This window comes from Lepidochelys olivacea, assembly GCF_965140295.1.
Source record: "Lepidochelys olivacea isolate rLepOli2 genome assembly, chromosome: 6".
NCBI lineage: Eukaryota > Metazoa > Chordata > Testudines > Cheloniidae > Lepidochelys > Lepidochelys olivacea.
In genome coordinates, this window is record NC_140416.1 from 104,505,841 (window position 1) to 104,523,492 (window position 17,652).

At 41.3% G+C, this 17,652-nt stretch overlaps 1 protein-coding gene across 7 annotated transcripts in view; it reads right to left on the reverse strand.

Annotated features, from left to right (window-relative positions):
• The window catches only part of BCL11B (BCL11 transcription factor B), a 101,823-nt gene that overhangs the window by 55,847 nt on the left and 28,324 nt on the right, over nucleotides 1-17,652 (reverse strand). For 5 of the 7 annotated variants that reach the window (XM_084631495.1, XM_084631490.1, XM_084631489.1 and 2 more), the window contains one exon: nucleotides 457-672. The exons of the other annotated variants lie outside the window; for them this stretch is intronic. In XM_084631495.1, the coding sequence (XP_084487621.1) occupies nucleotides 457-672 (216 nt within the window). The remainder of the gene's footprint in view (nucleotides 1-456; nucleotides 673-17,652) is intronic. 7 annotated transcript variants of the gene reach the window in all.

A 17,652-nucleotide genomic window follows, 5' to 3' on the forward strand; every position in this document is an offset into this window, starting at 1 on the left:
TCAAAAGCCAAGGAGAAAAAGTGCATGGAGCACATACATCCTGCATGCACATGGACTCTGAGGAAAGCCCTTAATACAAATGATTAGGAAAAAAAGACCTCAGATGTTAAATGTTATCCAATTAAGCTTAAAATAAACAGCCCAGAGAGATGAAATCTTGATACCAGGGTATCACATTATGTAAGGATTCTCAGACATTTGCTCACAATGTGGCATAAACAGACCAGCAGCAGCTGGTGGTGACATCTGAAAGTGGGTAAATGGGGGGCAGGGGAGGAAGGGGAGAATGGACTCACACCCCTTTTCCCACTCCCCGACCTCAGTGATGAGGGAATGTTTACATTTTCACTGCCTCCCCCACACAACCCAGCAAAGACGACTCTCCCACAGTACAGATGACATCACTTGGCAGCACTACTGACCTTCAGATAGCAAAAAAAAAAAGGTTTCTATTACCTGACAACTGACAATGACATCCAAATGTGCCTGAAGTCTCAGTCTGAGTCTCAGTCTGAGTCCCGCCAACTGAGACTGCACGTGCACCACAGCAGGGCAGGCTAAGGCAGGGCGGGAGAGAGGCCAGTGCGCGGAGAGGTGACGTGATCACTGATGTGTGAGGGTGGGAGGAGGCAGCTATGGGAGCCCCCGGCAGCTTTGCAGGCCTGGACGGCCCTGGAGAAAAAACAATAGAAAAAACTGTCAGTCGGATCTAAGTTTGAAGGGACAGAGAAGGCATCATCAGGGAAAACAGGAGGGGCGGAGGGCAACTAGGCCTAACTCGCTACATACTTTTAGTTAACTAATTTATATGTCAGGCTGAGACCGTTGTGGCTCGTTGGAAAGCCAGGGAGGAGAAGCCAGGCTGGGGGAATGGGCAGGCAAGAGACCTGAAGAACTACAAAACCACAGGTTGCTACAGGCAATTTTCTGAAAACAAACTCAGACTGGAGGGGCCCAAGGGAGGGAGACATCGAAAGGGGATGAGGTGGCCGGTGAGGGAAGCTAGAGAAGGTCAAAGATGGTGCAGATGAGAACTGGAGGTGGTTACCAGACCCACCAGCACGTGCTTAGGGACCGAATCAAAAGGGGGATTCTTGTTTTATGGCGTATTAATGCATTTAACTGACACAAAACTGGGTAGGCTTTCTGCCGAGCTGCTGCTGAAACACGATCAACCCACCAGCGCAGACAAAGTGCAGCGACTTACAGCTCAAATGGTTTCACAGAGGTGCCAGAAATCAAGCTCCCAGAATAAAGCATTCATGGGCCACTGTGCTTCCTTCCCATTTGAGCTGCAGCCAGTTACGCATTTTGCATGCCCCATTTGTGTATTCTGTTTCCCTATCAAGCCTATAAAGAATGAAACAACCTTTTTCCTAATAGCTGAAAAACGATATTGTAGCCTCAAACTGTGTTATTTATTTTTAACGCATCTAGAAATCTTCTGCTATTTAAGCTGTGTTTAGAATCCTCTCCTGCTTCCCTGGAAACCCTCTCTTCTCCAGGCACTAGTCAGAAAGGAGCCCTATGACTTAAAAAAAGAAAATAAAAATCTTAAAATATATGTATACACACACATACCTATGCACAAATGCACATGCAGACTCACACACACACACACACTACTGTAAATCAGTATAATTCCACTGAAGTCAATGGAATTACACAAATACTCCAACAGAAGATCTGGCGCTATATTTATTTAAAGCCATGACTTTTATTTAATTACTCAACAAGGAGTTGTAACTAATCCAGGGTAGCTTCTAAATAAAGCTATGTGGTGCAGTGGTCACCGTTCAAAAGCTGGCATTTGCCAACAATTACCTCACAGTGGTACCTCGGAAACCACAGGTTTTCCCCTACATTTAGATCAGGAAACAAGTGTGTTAATTGTAGGGTATCTTTTGGCAAACGCTGTACCTATTTTGTTTTAATGGTGACAACTCTGTCTGTGCATGCAAGTACATGCATAAACATATACACACCCGGGCATCAAGAACTATTTTGCCACAAGCCCTATAACATTAGAAGCAGCATGTTATAATGCATCCTCTCCATCTCAAGAGTCCCAGTTCGAAAACTATGCCTACATGTTGATCTGACAGTTACACATGTGAGGCAAATAGGGATACTTCATCCTTGGCACAGCATCCAGAGTGTTAGTCTGCAAGGACTGCATTTGATTTTGCCGTTTATCTTAAATGGCTAAGAGACCACCAGTGCAAAACATTTGTGTGAAGCTTTTGCCAAAACCACAAGTGAAGAATCTAAATTCCCTGTGTAAATACTTGAGCTCCAAGCATCAAGGATAAAATTTGTGCTCTTTTACAAGGACTGCTTTTAAATAGAAGCCATCTCTGCGGCTCATGGGGCATTTTTTTGGAACTGTTTGATCTCACTGCAAATGCTTCAAAAACAGGTAAAGATAACCATTGTATCTGTACTACATTCTGAGTATGACTGTGTGCCAGGCAAAAAGAAACAGATGTCAGACATACACACATAGGGGCCGCTTCATTGTAATTTTAAAGTTCAATAATAAGGGAAGCATTTTTATAGAGCAATAAAGACCTGCGAACGGGGGAAGGCATCCTAAAGCTATTGAATAATTGCACTTTTATTTTTAAAAAATAGTATAATGAATTAGGTTGGCACTCTGCTGGCCTGGTTCAGCCACCTGGTTACTGGGGAACTTGTGTGTTGTGGGAAGAGTTGTGGGCTTGACATCTGAGTACACAGGGTGGCTATTGGACATTAATATTCAAAATTATATTGCAACCTCCAACTATCCATGTGTGGCACCACAATGTTTGCACCATAACGTTTCTAAGAGACAGACTGGGACATACAGAAGGAGTTCAGGTCACGTGTACTCCAATCACTTACACCTTTCAACAGAACCAAAGCTTACAAGGGAGTCTAGGGGGGGCCAAAGTTCTGTCTATGGGCCATATGGGCCTACAGAATTCTATACTACCTGAGGGTGAACTCAGCTTTAATACGGAGGGGAGGCCTGCAGGGAGCACAGATCCCAGCATGCAGCATGACCCAAATGTTGGGATCAAAACGAAGCACAGCAGTCTTTCCTAAAATCTCAACGGACCACAACTCTCTGTTAAGGATCAGGATGGCTGCAAGCTGCTCCATTTAGCCACAGCCCTCAGGATCATGAAAAGACGCAATACAGCCCTCAGATAGGCACACTGAGTCCAAGTTCTAGTCCAAGGTGTCCTGCTCTAGTAAGAGAAGGAAATGAAGTATCAAAAAGGACACTCCTAACAGGTGCAAAAAGCAAAAGTGGGGCAAAGAGCAAGTAAAGAAGGGAGAAGCAATAAACAATAAAACACAACCCTGGCAGGTCTTAAATGCCACTACTGCACAGATTGGTGCTGTGAGAGAGGAAAACTCCCAGGGCTTACAGACCAGCACAAGGCCATGCCTTCCTCTGTCAGCAGTTACAGACCAGGTGGTGCCATCTTTTTTCTCACTGCTCCCTTCATTTTTAATAACTTTCTGAAGCATCTGAGGATCAGACAAGGTGGCACCTTGGCAAATGCAAAGTGCCTGGAAAATAAACTCGCAGAGAGACCTCATCCATTGGGTTCAAAGGAAGTGGCCAGAGAAAATTAGTGCATTTTTTTAAACAAACAAAGCTTCCTTCTGGTTGTATAAATTGCGGAGCTGGTGCCCAGCAGCACCCCAATAAGTACATAAAGGATGTGTCTGGGTTTTGCACATCCAACCCATTTTCAGTGAGTACCAGGCAACCCTAGAGTAAGGAGTGTTTTAAAGATGAAAACAAAGATAGGGTAACTCCTCATCAGTTTAACTGCTTTAAATATAAACATATTCAAGAAAAGCAGAAATCTGCCCTTTTAAAACAGTGGTGTGAGATACTGATCATTCTCAACTCAGCCACAAGTTACAGGTCTCGATGCAGGAATCACTGGCTTGAATTCTATGGCCAGGGTTATCCAGGAGCTCAGACTGGATGATCAAAATGGTCCATTCTGGCCTTAAAAAATCTATGAACTCCTTCCTATTTCAAAAGATCAGATACTCAGCATTTACCCATTCTTTACTTCAGCAAATCTCCCACTGAGATAAATTCTGCTCCCAATCACACTATTATAATTCTGGAGTAGCTTCAATGAATGGTTTGGAGTTACTCTGGATTGACACCAGTGTAACTAAGAGCTAGAATTGTCTCATTCATCACTGCAAGATTTTGCCAGAATGGGGACAGAGTGGAAACAAAGTAGAGACTTCCAGATTGGCCCAATCACACCTAACGTGTAGGTTTGCAGGCTCTGGACTAAAATTTGACAAGTGCCCAGTCCATAACTGGCCTGTCAAACTGTGTCCAGGCTTCTTCACATCCAAGTTTTGTACATATAAAAAACTCAAACCAGGATGAGGAAATCACATTTACACATGAAAATCAGATACTGTACTTAGAAATCTAGACACCCAGACTGCACAATCTGGGCTCAAGGAAGCCTGGATGTAAAGAAAAAGTGGGTGCAATTTTAGAAACTACTTTAGAAAAATTGATCTAATTGTTTTAGTGTATTTTATATATCCCTGCCTAGATGTTTGAGGCATAATTCTCCTCTGCAATCAGTATGGGAGAATCACTCACCTGCACTGCAGATCTCTATAGCATATTTTCTACTCATTCTGCATGTGTAGCTCCCATTGACGTCAATGGGAGTTTTGCACGTAGAATAGTGTGAAGCAGGCATAGAGAGATCACAGTCCGGATAAAAGATGTCCAGTGCATATGGGAGAGGAGACATTTTTCCTTACACTTTAAAAAGGCTCTACACTGCATATATATCACTGTTGAATAGACTCCCAGATACATCTGAGAGTCATTTTTGTTCCCCACTAATTTTACATTTACAAAGAAGAATTACTACAGATAATTTTCCCAGGTATCTGGCTGGTGCGTCTTGCCTGCATGTTCAGCGTCTAACTGATCACCATATTTGGGGTGAGGAAGGAATTTTCCCCAAGGTCAGATTGGCAGAGATCCTGGAGGGTTTTTGCCTTCCTCTGCAGCATGGGGCAAGTTTAAATTAGTGTAAATTGTGGATTTTCCGTAACTTCAAGTTTTTTTATCATGATTTGAGGATTTCAGTAACTCAGCCAGAGGTTAGGGATCTATTACTGGAGCAGGCGGGTGCGGTTCTGTGGCCTGCCATGTGCAGGAAGTCAGACTAGATAATCATGATGGTCCCTCCCTTCTGACCTTTGAGTCTAAGAGTATAAGAAATTAAGTTAAATTAAATATAATCCCCCAAAATTGAAATGAGTGTAAGGATCTTGCTGACAATGATAAAACCCTGGAAAGTCACAACCCCAGCATAAATGTTATCCTTTCATTGTTCCTCTCACCTTGCCTAGGCACTGCTGGACATACTGTATTGTATATGAAAAAAACGAATTCTCTCAGACACATCTGCAGAACAGTACCCAAGCACAACAGAGTGGTACAAGGGTGGAATTGTAGCCTACCCTTGGAACGTAATGTATCAGAGTTTTTAAGACAGCCAACAAATTAAGAGAGATCTTATTTTATGTATTATATTGTGATCAATGTGCATGTATATATGTGTGTATTTTTATATTCCTTTCTTGGTGTGTTGTGTTTGCCTGTATGTTTTTGTGTGTGTACATTTGTTTAAGCCTTTCTTCCAAGTGCATGCGTGCCTCTGTATGTACATACTTGCTTCTCTGTACCCACGTGTGCAGGTAGACAGCTCGATAGGCAGTCAGAGAGATTCAGTTACATTATATAAAAAAGCTCTTAAAATAATGGCAGATGTCAGTCCCAAGCAGGAAATTCAGAGTGTAGGTTGCAAACCCATCTTTGCACCATCCCATTGTGTTCAGGTACACTCCTGCAGCTATTTCTGAGAAGTCTGGTATTCTGTATTTACCATGCAGCAGCCATGAGCCAGACACATCCGACAGTGCAACGAGAATCTATTTGATAATCTCTCCCGCTGATCTGAAAGCCTTTCCTAAAACGAGTTGTTTCATCTGTGTTACATATTACAATATGGACCTTTTCCACCTAGTATTATAATCTCTTAACCATGGATTTTCTCTCTCACACACATGCAAAGGCACACATATGAATAGTAGCACACACACAGGCACAAGGAAGCAAGCACACACACAGAGCACGTACAGTACTGAGGTTTACATAGAGGCTCTAATCTTTTTCAGTGGTAACACACATACCATGGCATGTACACACAGAGAGGCAAATACCCCTTTCTCACACACACAGAAGAGTGTATGCAGATACACACATAAAACATGTACATACGCACATGCGCATGCATACACCCACACAGAGAGGCATGTTCACACACAAGCACTCAGGGGTACGGACACCCCAGCCACGCCACCTTTCAAGACAAAGTGCACACAACAATTTGTGATTATTCAGATTCACACACCGCCTGACTTATATTATTCTTTCTCCAGCTAAACTTTATCTACAAATATGAAATGCAATGTTGTAAAGGACGGGTGTTCTGCGTGGGGTTTTTTTTTTTTTTGGCAAACGAGGCTTCCCTTTGAATAGATACGTTTCTTTATCCCAAGGATTCCAACTGATAATGCATAAATGAGTCACAGAAGAACAGCGACGTTGTGAGCATGAAGGAGAAAGTGTGTGAGTGAGGGACACTGGCACAGAAACTTGACAGTACCCTAACTCCCCCTCTTTCTCCCTCCCCCCCATGCCAAGACATTAATTCTCACAAGTCGGAGAAAATTACTATGCATGAATGCAAAAAGCATGATCAGGAGTAATTAACATGGCTTCATATGCAAATTTTATTAATGCAGAAGTACAAAGTCATTATGCAAATGAAACTTACGTCAACTCTCTTGACAAATATTCATCTCTAAAGCTCAAGTTTCTCCCTTCTAATTTTTTTTGGGGGGGAGGGGGTAAAACAGAAAAAAGTGACAAGAACTGTTTGACAAGTTTGCAAAGTTGTTTTTCAACTAGAGAAATTTATTCTTGCACTGTTGATATTTTTTTGTTGTTGTTGTTGGCAGGTACACGACAGCTCATAGAGAAGGGAAGAGGAGAGGTGGGGGGCAGAGGGAGGGAGAAAGCTACCAGCAGCAGGCAGCCAATCAAAACGCCAGCGGCTGTAATGAGCGCGATTGATGACTGTTTGGCTTTACTGCAGGGTAATGAACTAGAATCCAGTCTGAGGAGGAAAAAAATATGAATATTCATGAAGCTGTGCTCCTGCCTTTGATGATTAAAGAAATTTTTAATATTCAAATAAGCGCTTGCCAAGTGATTAACAAAGAACAAGCACGCAGGAATATGGAAATGGAGCTGTGGAAGATTTGGGAGTCACAGTCTGTGCAGCAAAGACAGCACAAAATTTCATAAACAAGATAGGCAGATAACCCAATTCAAATTCAAGCAAATAAAGAAAAAAAAATAAAATCCAGTTTCTTTTCACTGACTCAATATTGTACCAGCCACTTTATTTTAAATTATAAGGGGGAAAACAACTATACAGTAAGACTGGGGGGGGGGAATATCCCCATAATTAAATGTACTGTTTGCTTATTAAGTGCGAGTCAATTTTGTCAAATCTACCCTGGAAAAGGTTGGGAGTTTTCTGGTTACAAACTGATCGGAAAATACAGAATAACTTCCGTGTCTGTTCTGGGGCATTGCTTTTTAGGTGTCTGTTCCTGCATAGTGCTCAGCACTTACAAAATGTGGAAAGCCCTCACCTTATTGTATATAACTCAGGCAGGAATCGAGGGTGCTTTGCTAACCAGACCAAGCCCTATAGTATTATGTGTGGTCCCTATGCTACAAAGTCCATCCTTGGGTGTGGCCAAAGTCTGGAAACAAAAAAACGTACCAGGTAAGGAATAGTGCGCATCCTTGGGAGCCCGGCGGCAAAGAGGAGTTCAAGAAGGTCCCAACCAACTAATCAGTTGGTAGGAAATGTGCAGGCAGCATTCTCCAAGTGAGAAAGGTCCTTGCCTCCCCACAGGGTTTATGAACAATGCTACAAAAAGCCAGCAGTTTTACAAAATGTCTGGTAAATTCAGGCTCTCACACTTTAATAGCTCCACTAAGGATTCACACTGAAGCACATAACAGCAGTATTAACTGCCAAAATCATTTTGCTGTGAAAATACATCTAATTAACAGCCGACAACATCCACTGTTTTGAAATTTCAAATACCAGATAAGTTGAGTGCCATCTTAACTGAGCACCAGATAGCTGAGCTCTAACTGCTGCTCCAGGGACAAGGCATGTAGGTCATCATTCCTTGGGTCTCTCTTAAGACAGCGGAAATCGGACTCACCTTCTTTGTTATTAGATCCCAGGTTACACAGGCCTGTTTGGCTTTTCTGCAGATTTTTACAATCTGAGGTTAATTATTCCCATATTTTAAAACCTAAAAAACATATTCTAGGAATCATTGAAGAATTAGCTGATTTCTTCAAACTGTATCATTTCAATGCTATTTAAAAAAAAAAAAAGAACAAGGATGAAGCCACAAATTGCACAAAATTGCCACAGACAAGTCTTTCTCAAAAGGCAGAATGGATTTGATGGGATTTTCTCCCATAGCTGATCTATTTTTATAGAGACAAAAAATATCTATTATTTAAGCACTGTGAGGGGGAAAAAAGCCTAAATGTAAAAAAGTTAAGGTTAAACATCGTCATTCAGGAAATGCAAAGTTATAGCTGAGACTTTTATCTTCTGAACAATGCCAAGCTCTTCCTAACATGCCCTGTTGTGGCTAAGCATTTGTAGGAGTCTGAAGTATTATGTTACATAACATATATGCTGCAGTGGTTAAGCACAACAGAGCTGGTTAAAAAGAGTGAATGTGACCTCAGCTTTACACTTCCTGACTTTTGTTAGTTTATGTCAGATCCTTAACACAATGTAAACATTGTCTTTTGTCTATGCAATTCCTTGGTTTTGTTTTAATAGCAGTATTTTTTTTTAAGTGCCTTGGAAGCAACTAACAGCTCACACAGTCAGTTCCTTTGCAGCTCTGTCTTTGGAGCTTTTATGCTCTATCATAAGAACACATATTTATATGTAAGGCAAAGATTTACTTAAGCTGTCTTTAAAAGGCATTTTGAAGTCCCTATTTACTCACTTCTGGACAGAAAATGATCTTTCAGTGGATCAGCTGAATACACACATTCAGTACAAGGAGTCAAAGTGAAAAGTATTAGGGTCATGTTTTTATAATCACTCTCTAAATTTAAGAGCCCCAAATTGTGCATGCAAGTTGTAGGGTCCTAGTAGTAGTCAGATGCTATAATAAAATTAATTAATTAATTAATTAATAATAATCATAATAAACAACTTTCATTTCACTAATGCCTTCCATACAAGGCTCTGGAAGCACTTTACAAACATAAATAAACTGAGCTTAAAACACCCCATGTAAGGTTACTAAATGCCTAAATATCCGTTTTGTGCATGCAAATCCTCTTTCTGTGTACATATCTATGTTTTTGATCATCCATATACTTGTGTGTCCTATTTTGGGTGTTCATGTTTAAAGAGTAGGATGAGGATATTTTTACTTACCCAACAAACCATCTGAATTTTCACAGGTGACCCCTAATATCCCTGAAGATTGCTTATGGAGTGCCAAAACCTGCCCTTTAGAAGACAGGTATGTTAATTGTTATTTGTCCCACTATTTGGCAACAACTGATGTCACGGTGCGTATTTTGTATGCCACTCATCAGTATCCATATAAAACACACTCTAGATCTCATGCCTGTTACCTGGTCAATAGACATGGCTAGAGAATCAGGTCAAAGACTTTATACTCCACTTTGTCTAATGTCACGGCTGGGTCATTGAACCAAACCTGCTCATTTATCTTTGTTATTTTTTTAATCACTCAGAGTTTAAATGCAAAATAATTAAGAAATAAACCAATATTTATTATTTTAAATTCACCCCCCCCCATTAAATATACGAAAAGAATTACTCACCAAAACCCAAAACTATTATGGTCCAAATTAAACCATGCTCCCTCCTCCTCAAGACAAGCGTGTTTGCATCATTGGTAGCTGCCTACATTTCTATAGGGGTGTATTAAATATCAGGGAGCGACACGAGGAAAGGAAGGGAAGGGAAGGGAGGGTAAATGAGGGCAGAATCAGGCAAAAGTATCTAGCATTAACAAACAGGACATCAAAATCATTTCTCATTTGAGCTAGTGTGGTCCAGTAAAGCAAGTATTGGACTGGGAGTCAGGATAGTAGGGATCTACTCCCAGTTCTACCACTAACCTCCTGTGACCTTGGGCAAGTCACTTCACCTCTCTCTGCTTCTGTTTCCCCTCCCATCCTTTGTCTGTCTTGTCTATTCAGACTGTAACCTCTTCAGGGTCTTTTACTACGTGCACGTACAGTGTCTAGCACAATGGCGCCCTGATCTCAGCTGGCGCCTCTAGGTGCTACTGAAATAAAGTAATAAATAATAATAATCACTCCGATTGTGGAAGTTTTTTTTTTTTTAAAAAAAATACAGGATTGACAATAAACAGTGCATGAATATTCCCCTGATTTCATTCCCCAGCTCTCATAATTAAGTCCTGAGGAGTTTCAATGGTTATACAAATCCTTGTGGGGATTTAAATTTTTAGTCCTGAATATTCAGCAAATATTCCTGATATAATCATAATATTAAAACATATCGCCCCAATAGGTGATCAGAGCAATTTAACCAATCCTGGAATTAATGAAGGGAATTAGGGGGTGAAATCAGGGCTGCATGTGGGCAAAAATACAAAGATACACACACACACAGTATATATATAGATACAGACATACACACACACATATACATGATAGATAGATAGATAGATAGATAGATAGATAGATAGATAGATAGATAGATAGATCGTATAGCTCTTGTCATTTTAAGATGCAAAAACGAAGGGACATGGGTAAGCAGGACAGGAGCCTGGACTAACCATTTGGCTTCTGAACTTGTCCATTTGGGACCAAATTTTGTTCTCAGCTGCTCGTATTTCAGTGCACACAAGCATCCTCATGCAGAATTTGGCCCTTAGAGAAGAAAGCAGAAGGAATTTGCGGCTTGGACAAGTTCCTCCCACCAACTGCCCCTAAATTTGTCCCCATTCTATTCTCACCCCTTTTTTCCTTTCTCCTCTACCCCACTTTTTCATCTGCCCCCACAAATCACCCCTCACCAATGAAAAACCCTGGTGGCAGAATTAGACTGTAGTGGGGCTTAAGCAGCTCTCTAGCTGCCTGGTCTCAAAAGTGATTTTCTTATTATGGTGAATCTCAGGAGACCTGCGGAACAAGAAATGTGGTGGTGGGAAACGCACAGAGAGAGTGAGACCAAGGAGAAAGGAAGGCCGGAGCGAGAAGGGAGAGGCAAAGAGAGACGAGAGGACCAACAAAAGAATGAAAGGAATGAACAAGAGCAGAAAGTTATGGTATTCTGTCTCTTTTTTTCTGTCCCCTCCTTCTTTCTTTTTGGCTTAGAAGAAACCAAGGGAATGTAATGTTTAACCCTATATTGATGCAATGTTAAAGCCATGAATGGGCACAAAGGAAATGGAAATGTTAAGGTGCTCATGGCTGGGGTGGAACTGGACCTGTTCATGGTCTGAACGATACCAACTGGTGCTCCAGAATCCAAGCCTCCTTTAAAATAAATAAATAATTCTCTAGCCATTAGAGTTGCAAAGAAAACTTTCTGCTGTGAATGGGATGTAAATCAATGAAGTGCTGTTTGTCTGAGGCTACAGACATTGTGAAACACTATCTAAGAGCTGTGAACTGCCCCTATTCACCTCTGCAGCTGTTAACTCTGAAGACTAATGACAACAGTTTAAGTATCAACAATGTCAGCTGTTTCACTGTTGACTCAAGAAAGTGGAGGGAGGACGATCAGCTCGTATCACTGTATGTAGAGAACATACACAAGAAGATCTGTGCTATCTTCTGTAATTGACATCTACAAGGGCTGCAACTTAGCATATGGGCAGGGCTTGGTTTGTGAGCAAAGTTTGGGAGAGTACCACGTATTTCTTTTTCCAGTTAGTCTCCTGCCAACAGCAATGTTAACTTACCCAGTATTTATAATGTGGATATTAAGCTATACATTTTATACCCCCTCTAGTCTTCGAAAATTGCACACACGTACAATGTGGATGAGTTAATTACACTACTAGCAATTTCACTTTTGCTTTTCCTGACTTTTTACATACAAATCTGTAACCACAATTTTCCCCTGTGTATAAACACTACTCACAATCACCGTGACATTTCACATAAGCAAACTAAAACATAGCAAAGAGTGGCAAGTAGTTAGCAGGAAAATATTCAATATAGATTTAAAAAATAAGGGTGGACTTTGATTTGTGGACCTCTCTGGGAAGAAAACTCCACTAGTGAGGACCTAAAATGTCCCAAAGTTTGATACCTTGAATGTACAAATGAAGTGGGTAAAGTGACCAACAGGAAATTTGACACAATCCACAAAGCTATAAGACTCCTGAGGATTTTAAAAGTCAATAGCAGGATCTTAAGCTTAATTCTCAATTCAATTGTCAGCCAAAAAATCTGAATAAGTAACAAAACGATACATGAACAGAAAGTATTCCAGAAAATTAACCAAGCAGGTTGGTTTTGATTAGCCATCTAAGGTGGATAAAAAAAGCAGGAAAAGACTATTATAGGGATTTTAAAAGGTGAAATAATCGAGGAATGAATCAAATTTTATTTGCAAAAGGAAGCTGTGTGTTACAAATTTTGGACCCAATCCTGGTGTTATATAAATTAATCAATTATAGTTTTGCCCAGTGCTTCAATCAGAGCAGCAGCAGACTCTTTAGGAATGTTGACTAAATGAAGACTGGATGATCAAATTCCATCTGGGAAGGTAAAAGAGTAGCACAATCAAGAAACAACCCTTGTTCCTCACCACCGGTGCAGAAGGATAACAGCAAATTCAGCCTTGAGAAAGCAAGAACCATTTGACCACAGGACATGCCGCTGTAATTATATTCTCTTTGGGCCTGATTCTACGTCATTTACTCATTTTGAGTAGTATCTTACTCTGCAAGTAGTCCCACTGTGAGTACAGCCAAATCAGGCCCTTTCTTAGTATGTCTGTCTGAAACTGAAGCCAAAATGATTTACTGTATCAAGAAGGATGTTTACGAGGGCAAGCAAAAGACCACCATTTTAGCCATGTTCAGCATAAAGAAATTATAGTCAATTCATCTTTATTATCCTAGTAAAATAAATGCCAGTGGATTTTTTTGTTTTGTTTTTAATGAAACTGTCTATATACTCAAACTGGAGCTCACTGCTTTGTATCACACTATAACAAAATCTTTCTATGGCCTCTTTGGTTTCAAGACAAGTTTCTGAAATGTCACTGACTACAAAAATTGAACCACCCTGTAATTAGTTTCAACAAAGTAGTCCTTTTAACCCTGATTTTCTGGATGTAGATGGCATTTCAATATACATATTGTGAACATTTCCTTAAAGGATGAGTGGAATCAAGACTGCGAAATCACAAACTGTGTTCTGATGTATCACTTAAAACAACTTCTTGATTTTTCTGTAACAGAATTCAATCCATTTTCCAGTCTTTTAACAGGTGATCAGGCAAAATGTATTCGCATATCAGCAGTGGCAAAACAAAGTAACACCTTAGAGCACTAATTTGATAATGATTGTTATAACCAGTTAACACTAGTATCATTATTCCTTATGATTTAATATTCTACTGGCTGTAAGAGAGGTTTCTGTTCTGCTGAGGTTTATACCACTGTTTAATGTAATTAAACAAACTGGCAGCAAAAGCCTCATGGAAATATCATTTTGATCGCAGAGTATTCCCACCAGAAATTTAAAGGAATCATAACATACAAACTTTGATTCTGTTTTATTTTTCCTCCCATTCTGAAACTGATCAGGCATTTCTGGACTTAGTAAAGCAAAGGAAAAAATTAATTTGGCTTCTCAGGACATGTGGTTGTTTACAGTAATAATCTACTGCGAATAATGAGCTCATTTAAGGTGTAAGAACAAAGCCTGAGTTAACAGGCTCTGTGCAGTGAACTGAGTTGGGAGTGGGAATATGGAATTCACCGTCTCCCAGCGATGGACAGGGCACAGCCTTCCAGTGTGCTGTGTTCCCAGCCATTGACTCCAGCTTGCTCCCAGTATCACCCCTATTCTGCTTCAACAAGCATGCACAGAAAATGGACGCCCCTCTGAGTGGCTGCTCACTTTGTACGCTCTCCCCAAAAAACTCACCAGCTAGAAAGGGCCTCATAGGAGCCTCCACCCTGGGGTGGATATTACAATGATGGATTTTTAGGTACACCACAGAAATTCTATTTTCATGGAGGGCGTGATACCACTCCTACTGAAATCGAAGGTAAAACTTCCACAGGCTCCCATGGGGGAAGGGTCAGGCCCGACCAGTGTGACCAAAGAACTGCATTTGAGGCCTTGGAGGGAAGGAAAGGAGTATTTTTCTAGTTTTTCAATCAAACTGAGGGTAGCGCTACACTTAATACAGCTGCACCACTGTAATGCTTCAATGAAGACACTACTACGCCGATGGGAGCGCGTCTCCCAACAGCCTAGTTAATCCACCTCCATGAGAGGCAGTAGCTATGTCGACAGGAGAAGCTCTCCCATCAATACAGCACTATTTATACCAGGGTTAGGTTAGTATAACTGTGTCGTTCATGGGGGTGGATTTTTCACAGCCCTGAGCGACATAATTATACCAACGTACATTTTGTAGCGGAGACCTAGCCTGAGTAAAACTCACAAGAGCGCTGACTCTTGTGAAGCTCCCATTGGTTTCAACAGTAACTTTGCTGGCATAAAAGATTGCAGGATCATGCCCTACAGTTAAAATAATCTCAATTCCAAATCAGAGGGAGCTTTGCCTACATTGATTATGCAGCATTGGGCCCACAGTCTGGAGACATAGGCATGCTTGGGCATCTCTAGAGGACGTAGTTCACTGACTACAATGGAGCAGCACCACGGATGAATATGGCCCTGTATGTCTTTGTGAAGAAGGGACTTACCTTCCACTTCTAGGGTGTGAGCTCAGGCCCCATTCTACAGTCCTTACTCAGGTGAAACCCCTGTCAAAATCAGTGGAAGTGTTGCCTAAGTAAAGACAGATTGCAAGATCAAGCCCTTGGCCTGCCATTTGGAATCCAAAAGGAAATGGAATGGCAGCCACCACTCCTACCCCTAACAGGCACAGTAACAAAAAGAAAAACACCCCGCTTCCTTCACAACAGCAGAGCACATGAGGAGAGGATGGAGTCAAAACTCAGTTAAAATAAAGGCTTAGTCACCTTTCCCTCGCATCTGAGAGGGTATCTGGAGGGAGGAAAAAAACACTGAAACGATATCCATACCTATCCTGATGTGGGACAGGGAATGACTAAGGGAAGAGAAAAATGTCTGGTTCCTATTACTGCTATCGTCAGTCCTTTCTCCTTCACAATCACAAATAGTTTGCTTTAAAAAAAAAAAAAAGCTTCTGTAATATATGTTCTGATTTCCTTAAATTGATCTCACAAACTGCTAGTATCTAGTTACATCTCCCCATACTGCAGGTTTTAATACCGATATTCTACAGCCTCATTTCTTGCAGGGGGAGGTAGCTCAGTGTCACTGGGTTTTGCAATCCAGCAGCTTACTTGGCAGAGCGAACTGCTGGTTGGCAAAATCCACTCCTTTGACAAAACTACTATTTCTGGGCACTCACTCAAAAACAGGTAGGAAGCAAATGCTGAGAAATAAGGAAGTAAAAACAGCCAATAGATTTTTCACTACCAAGAACTCCAAGAGTAAACATGATTTATTAGCTGTGTTTAACGTGTCTCCTCTGCACTAGACTGCAGAAATCTGCTTGCATTTAAAGAAGGAAGGAGGGGGGCGGGTGTGGAGGGATAAAAAGGGAATCCATTACAGAGCTTCGCTAGTACTTTCTGAATTGTTCAGTCACCCAGTTTTATTGAGTACAAGTATTTTCTAACCCAAAATATATTCATGTGTCAGAAGAAAGCAGCACTAATCTGCTGTTAATTAACAAGCTGCTGCTAACAAAAGATGAAGGACCCAATTCATACAAACAATATTTACGTGGGCGTCGCACGATTTTGCCACAGATCTTTTCTTTTTTCTTTTTTTTTTTCCTTTCTCCCTTAGCACAGGAATTGTGGGTATCTACAGTGCAGGAATTCTGACTCAAGCTTTGGACCAGTCTACGTGGTTGAGCTGAGAATCCCATCCTGCACCTGCTGAACTTAATGGCTAGATTCCCAGTGTTTTCAATAGAAGCAGGATCTAGCCCACAGCTACAAGAAAAATTACTGTTGATTGAAAAAATATTCCTTTTTTCTTTGACTGCTGAAGGTGCCAAGTGAAAATTTACTTAGATCCTTATTCAATTAAGTAGCAGCAACCATCTTTTGGCTTTGGGCCCACAGCAGCAACAATGCTGTGCCACTGAGAAGTGACACCTCAAGCCCCCTCCAGCATTCACCCTATACATGTAACCAGTGGAAGGGCTGCAAGGGGGGAAGGAGAGAAAGGGTCTTAAACTTCAGTCTTTGATTTTACCTGTGTTCACATGTGCTGGGGAGATGTGTGTGTGGAAGGGGGAATGTTTTCACAATAACAGCACTAAAACCTGGACGGGATATGGTCTTGCTGCTCAAAAATAGCAAAACATGCAGACAGGTCTAGCAGCGTGAGCACAAAACTGAAGGCCAGGAACTCCTGAGGTCTAATCCTGTCTTTGACACCCACTGCCTTCTGTGGCTTTGGACATGTCACTTTTGGTATTGAGTACCTGCGGCTCCCATTGTATTTCACTCCATGAGGAGGCACCTCTGAAAGTCAAGCCATTACCATCTTTCTGTCTCGTCTATAAAATGGGGATGCAAATACTTTCCTCACATAGTCATCCATGATTTGTTGACGTTTGTAAAGAGTTGGAAGGGAAGAAGCACCATACACTCTGGTGCTCGCTAGATGTTTACAAAAACATCAGGGACAGCTGTAGTGCAGAGAAAGGACCAATGGCCTCCAGTGTTTTAAAGCATAAAGCCAAGTAATCCTGCTCTGAGCTTAAACCGCTGGCGGTTGGATGGAAATCTCTGCACAAGAGCTTCCATAACTGCTACCACTGGTGGAACTGCCTGGGTCGTAGCCACATCAGCAAATATATCCTAGTGGCTGCAAGTGCTAAGCAGCGATATTCAAGCATGATTTTCAAAATGCAAAGGTTCCCACATAATTGCATACTGGGGAAGGTGTTTCTCCTATGAAGGTTCTTTGCATACTAGTTACCATTTCACCCAGAAGGGTCACATTGGTCTCTCCCAATAAAAAACAATCTTCACCTCTTGCCCTGCAGGCTTTACCTCTGCACATTAACCCTAATTCTCTAGAACACTCATTTCTCTTTGTTAAATTCACCATGGATCAGCCAGCTCATTTGCTGGGTATCCTAGCCACACCCCATCTACAGCAGGCTTCTCCCACTTCCTGGGCTGCACAGGCAG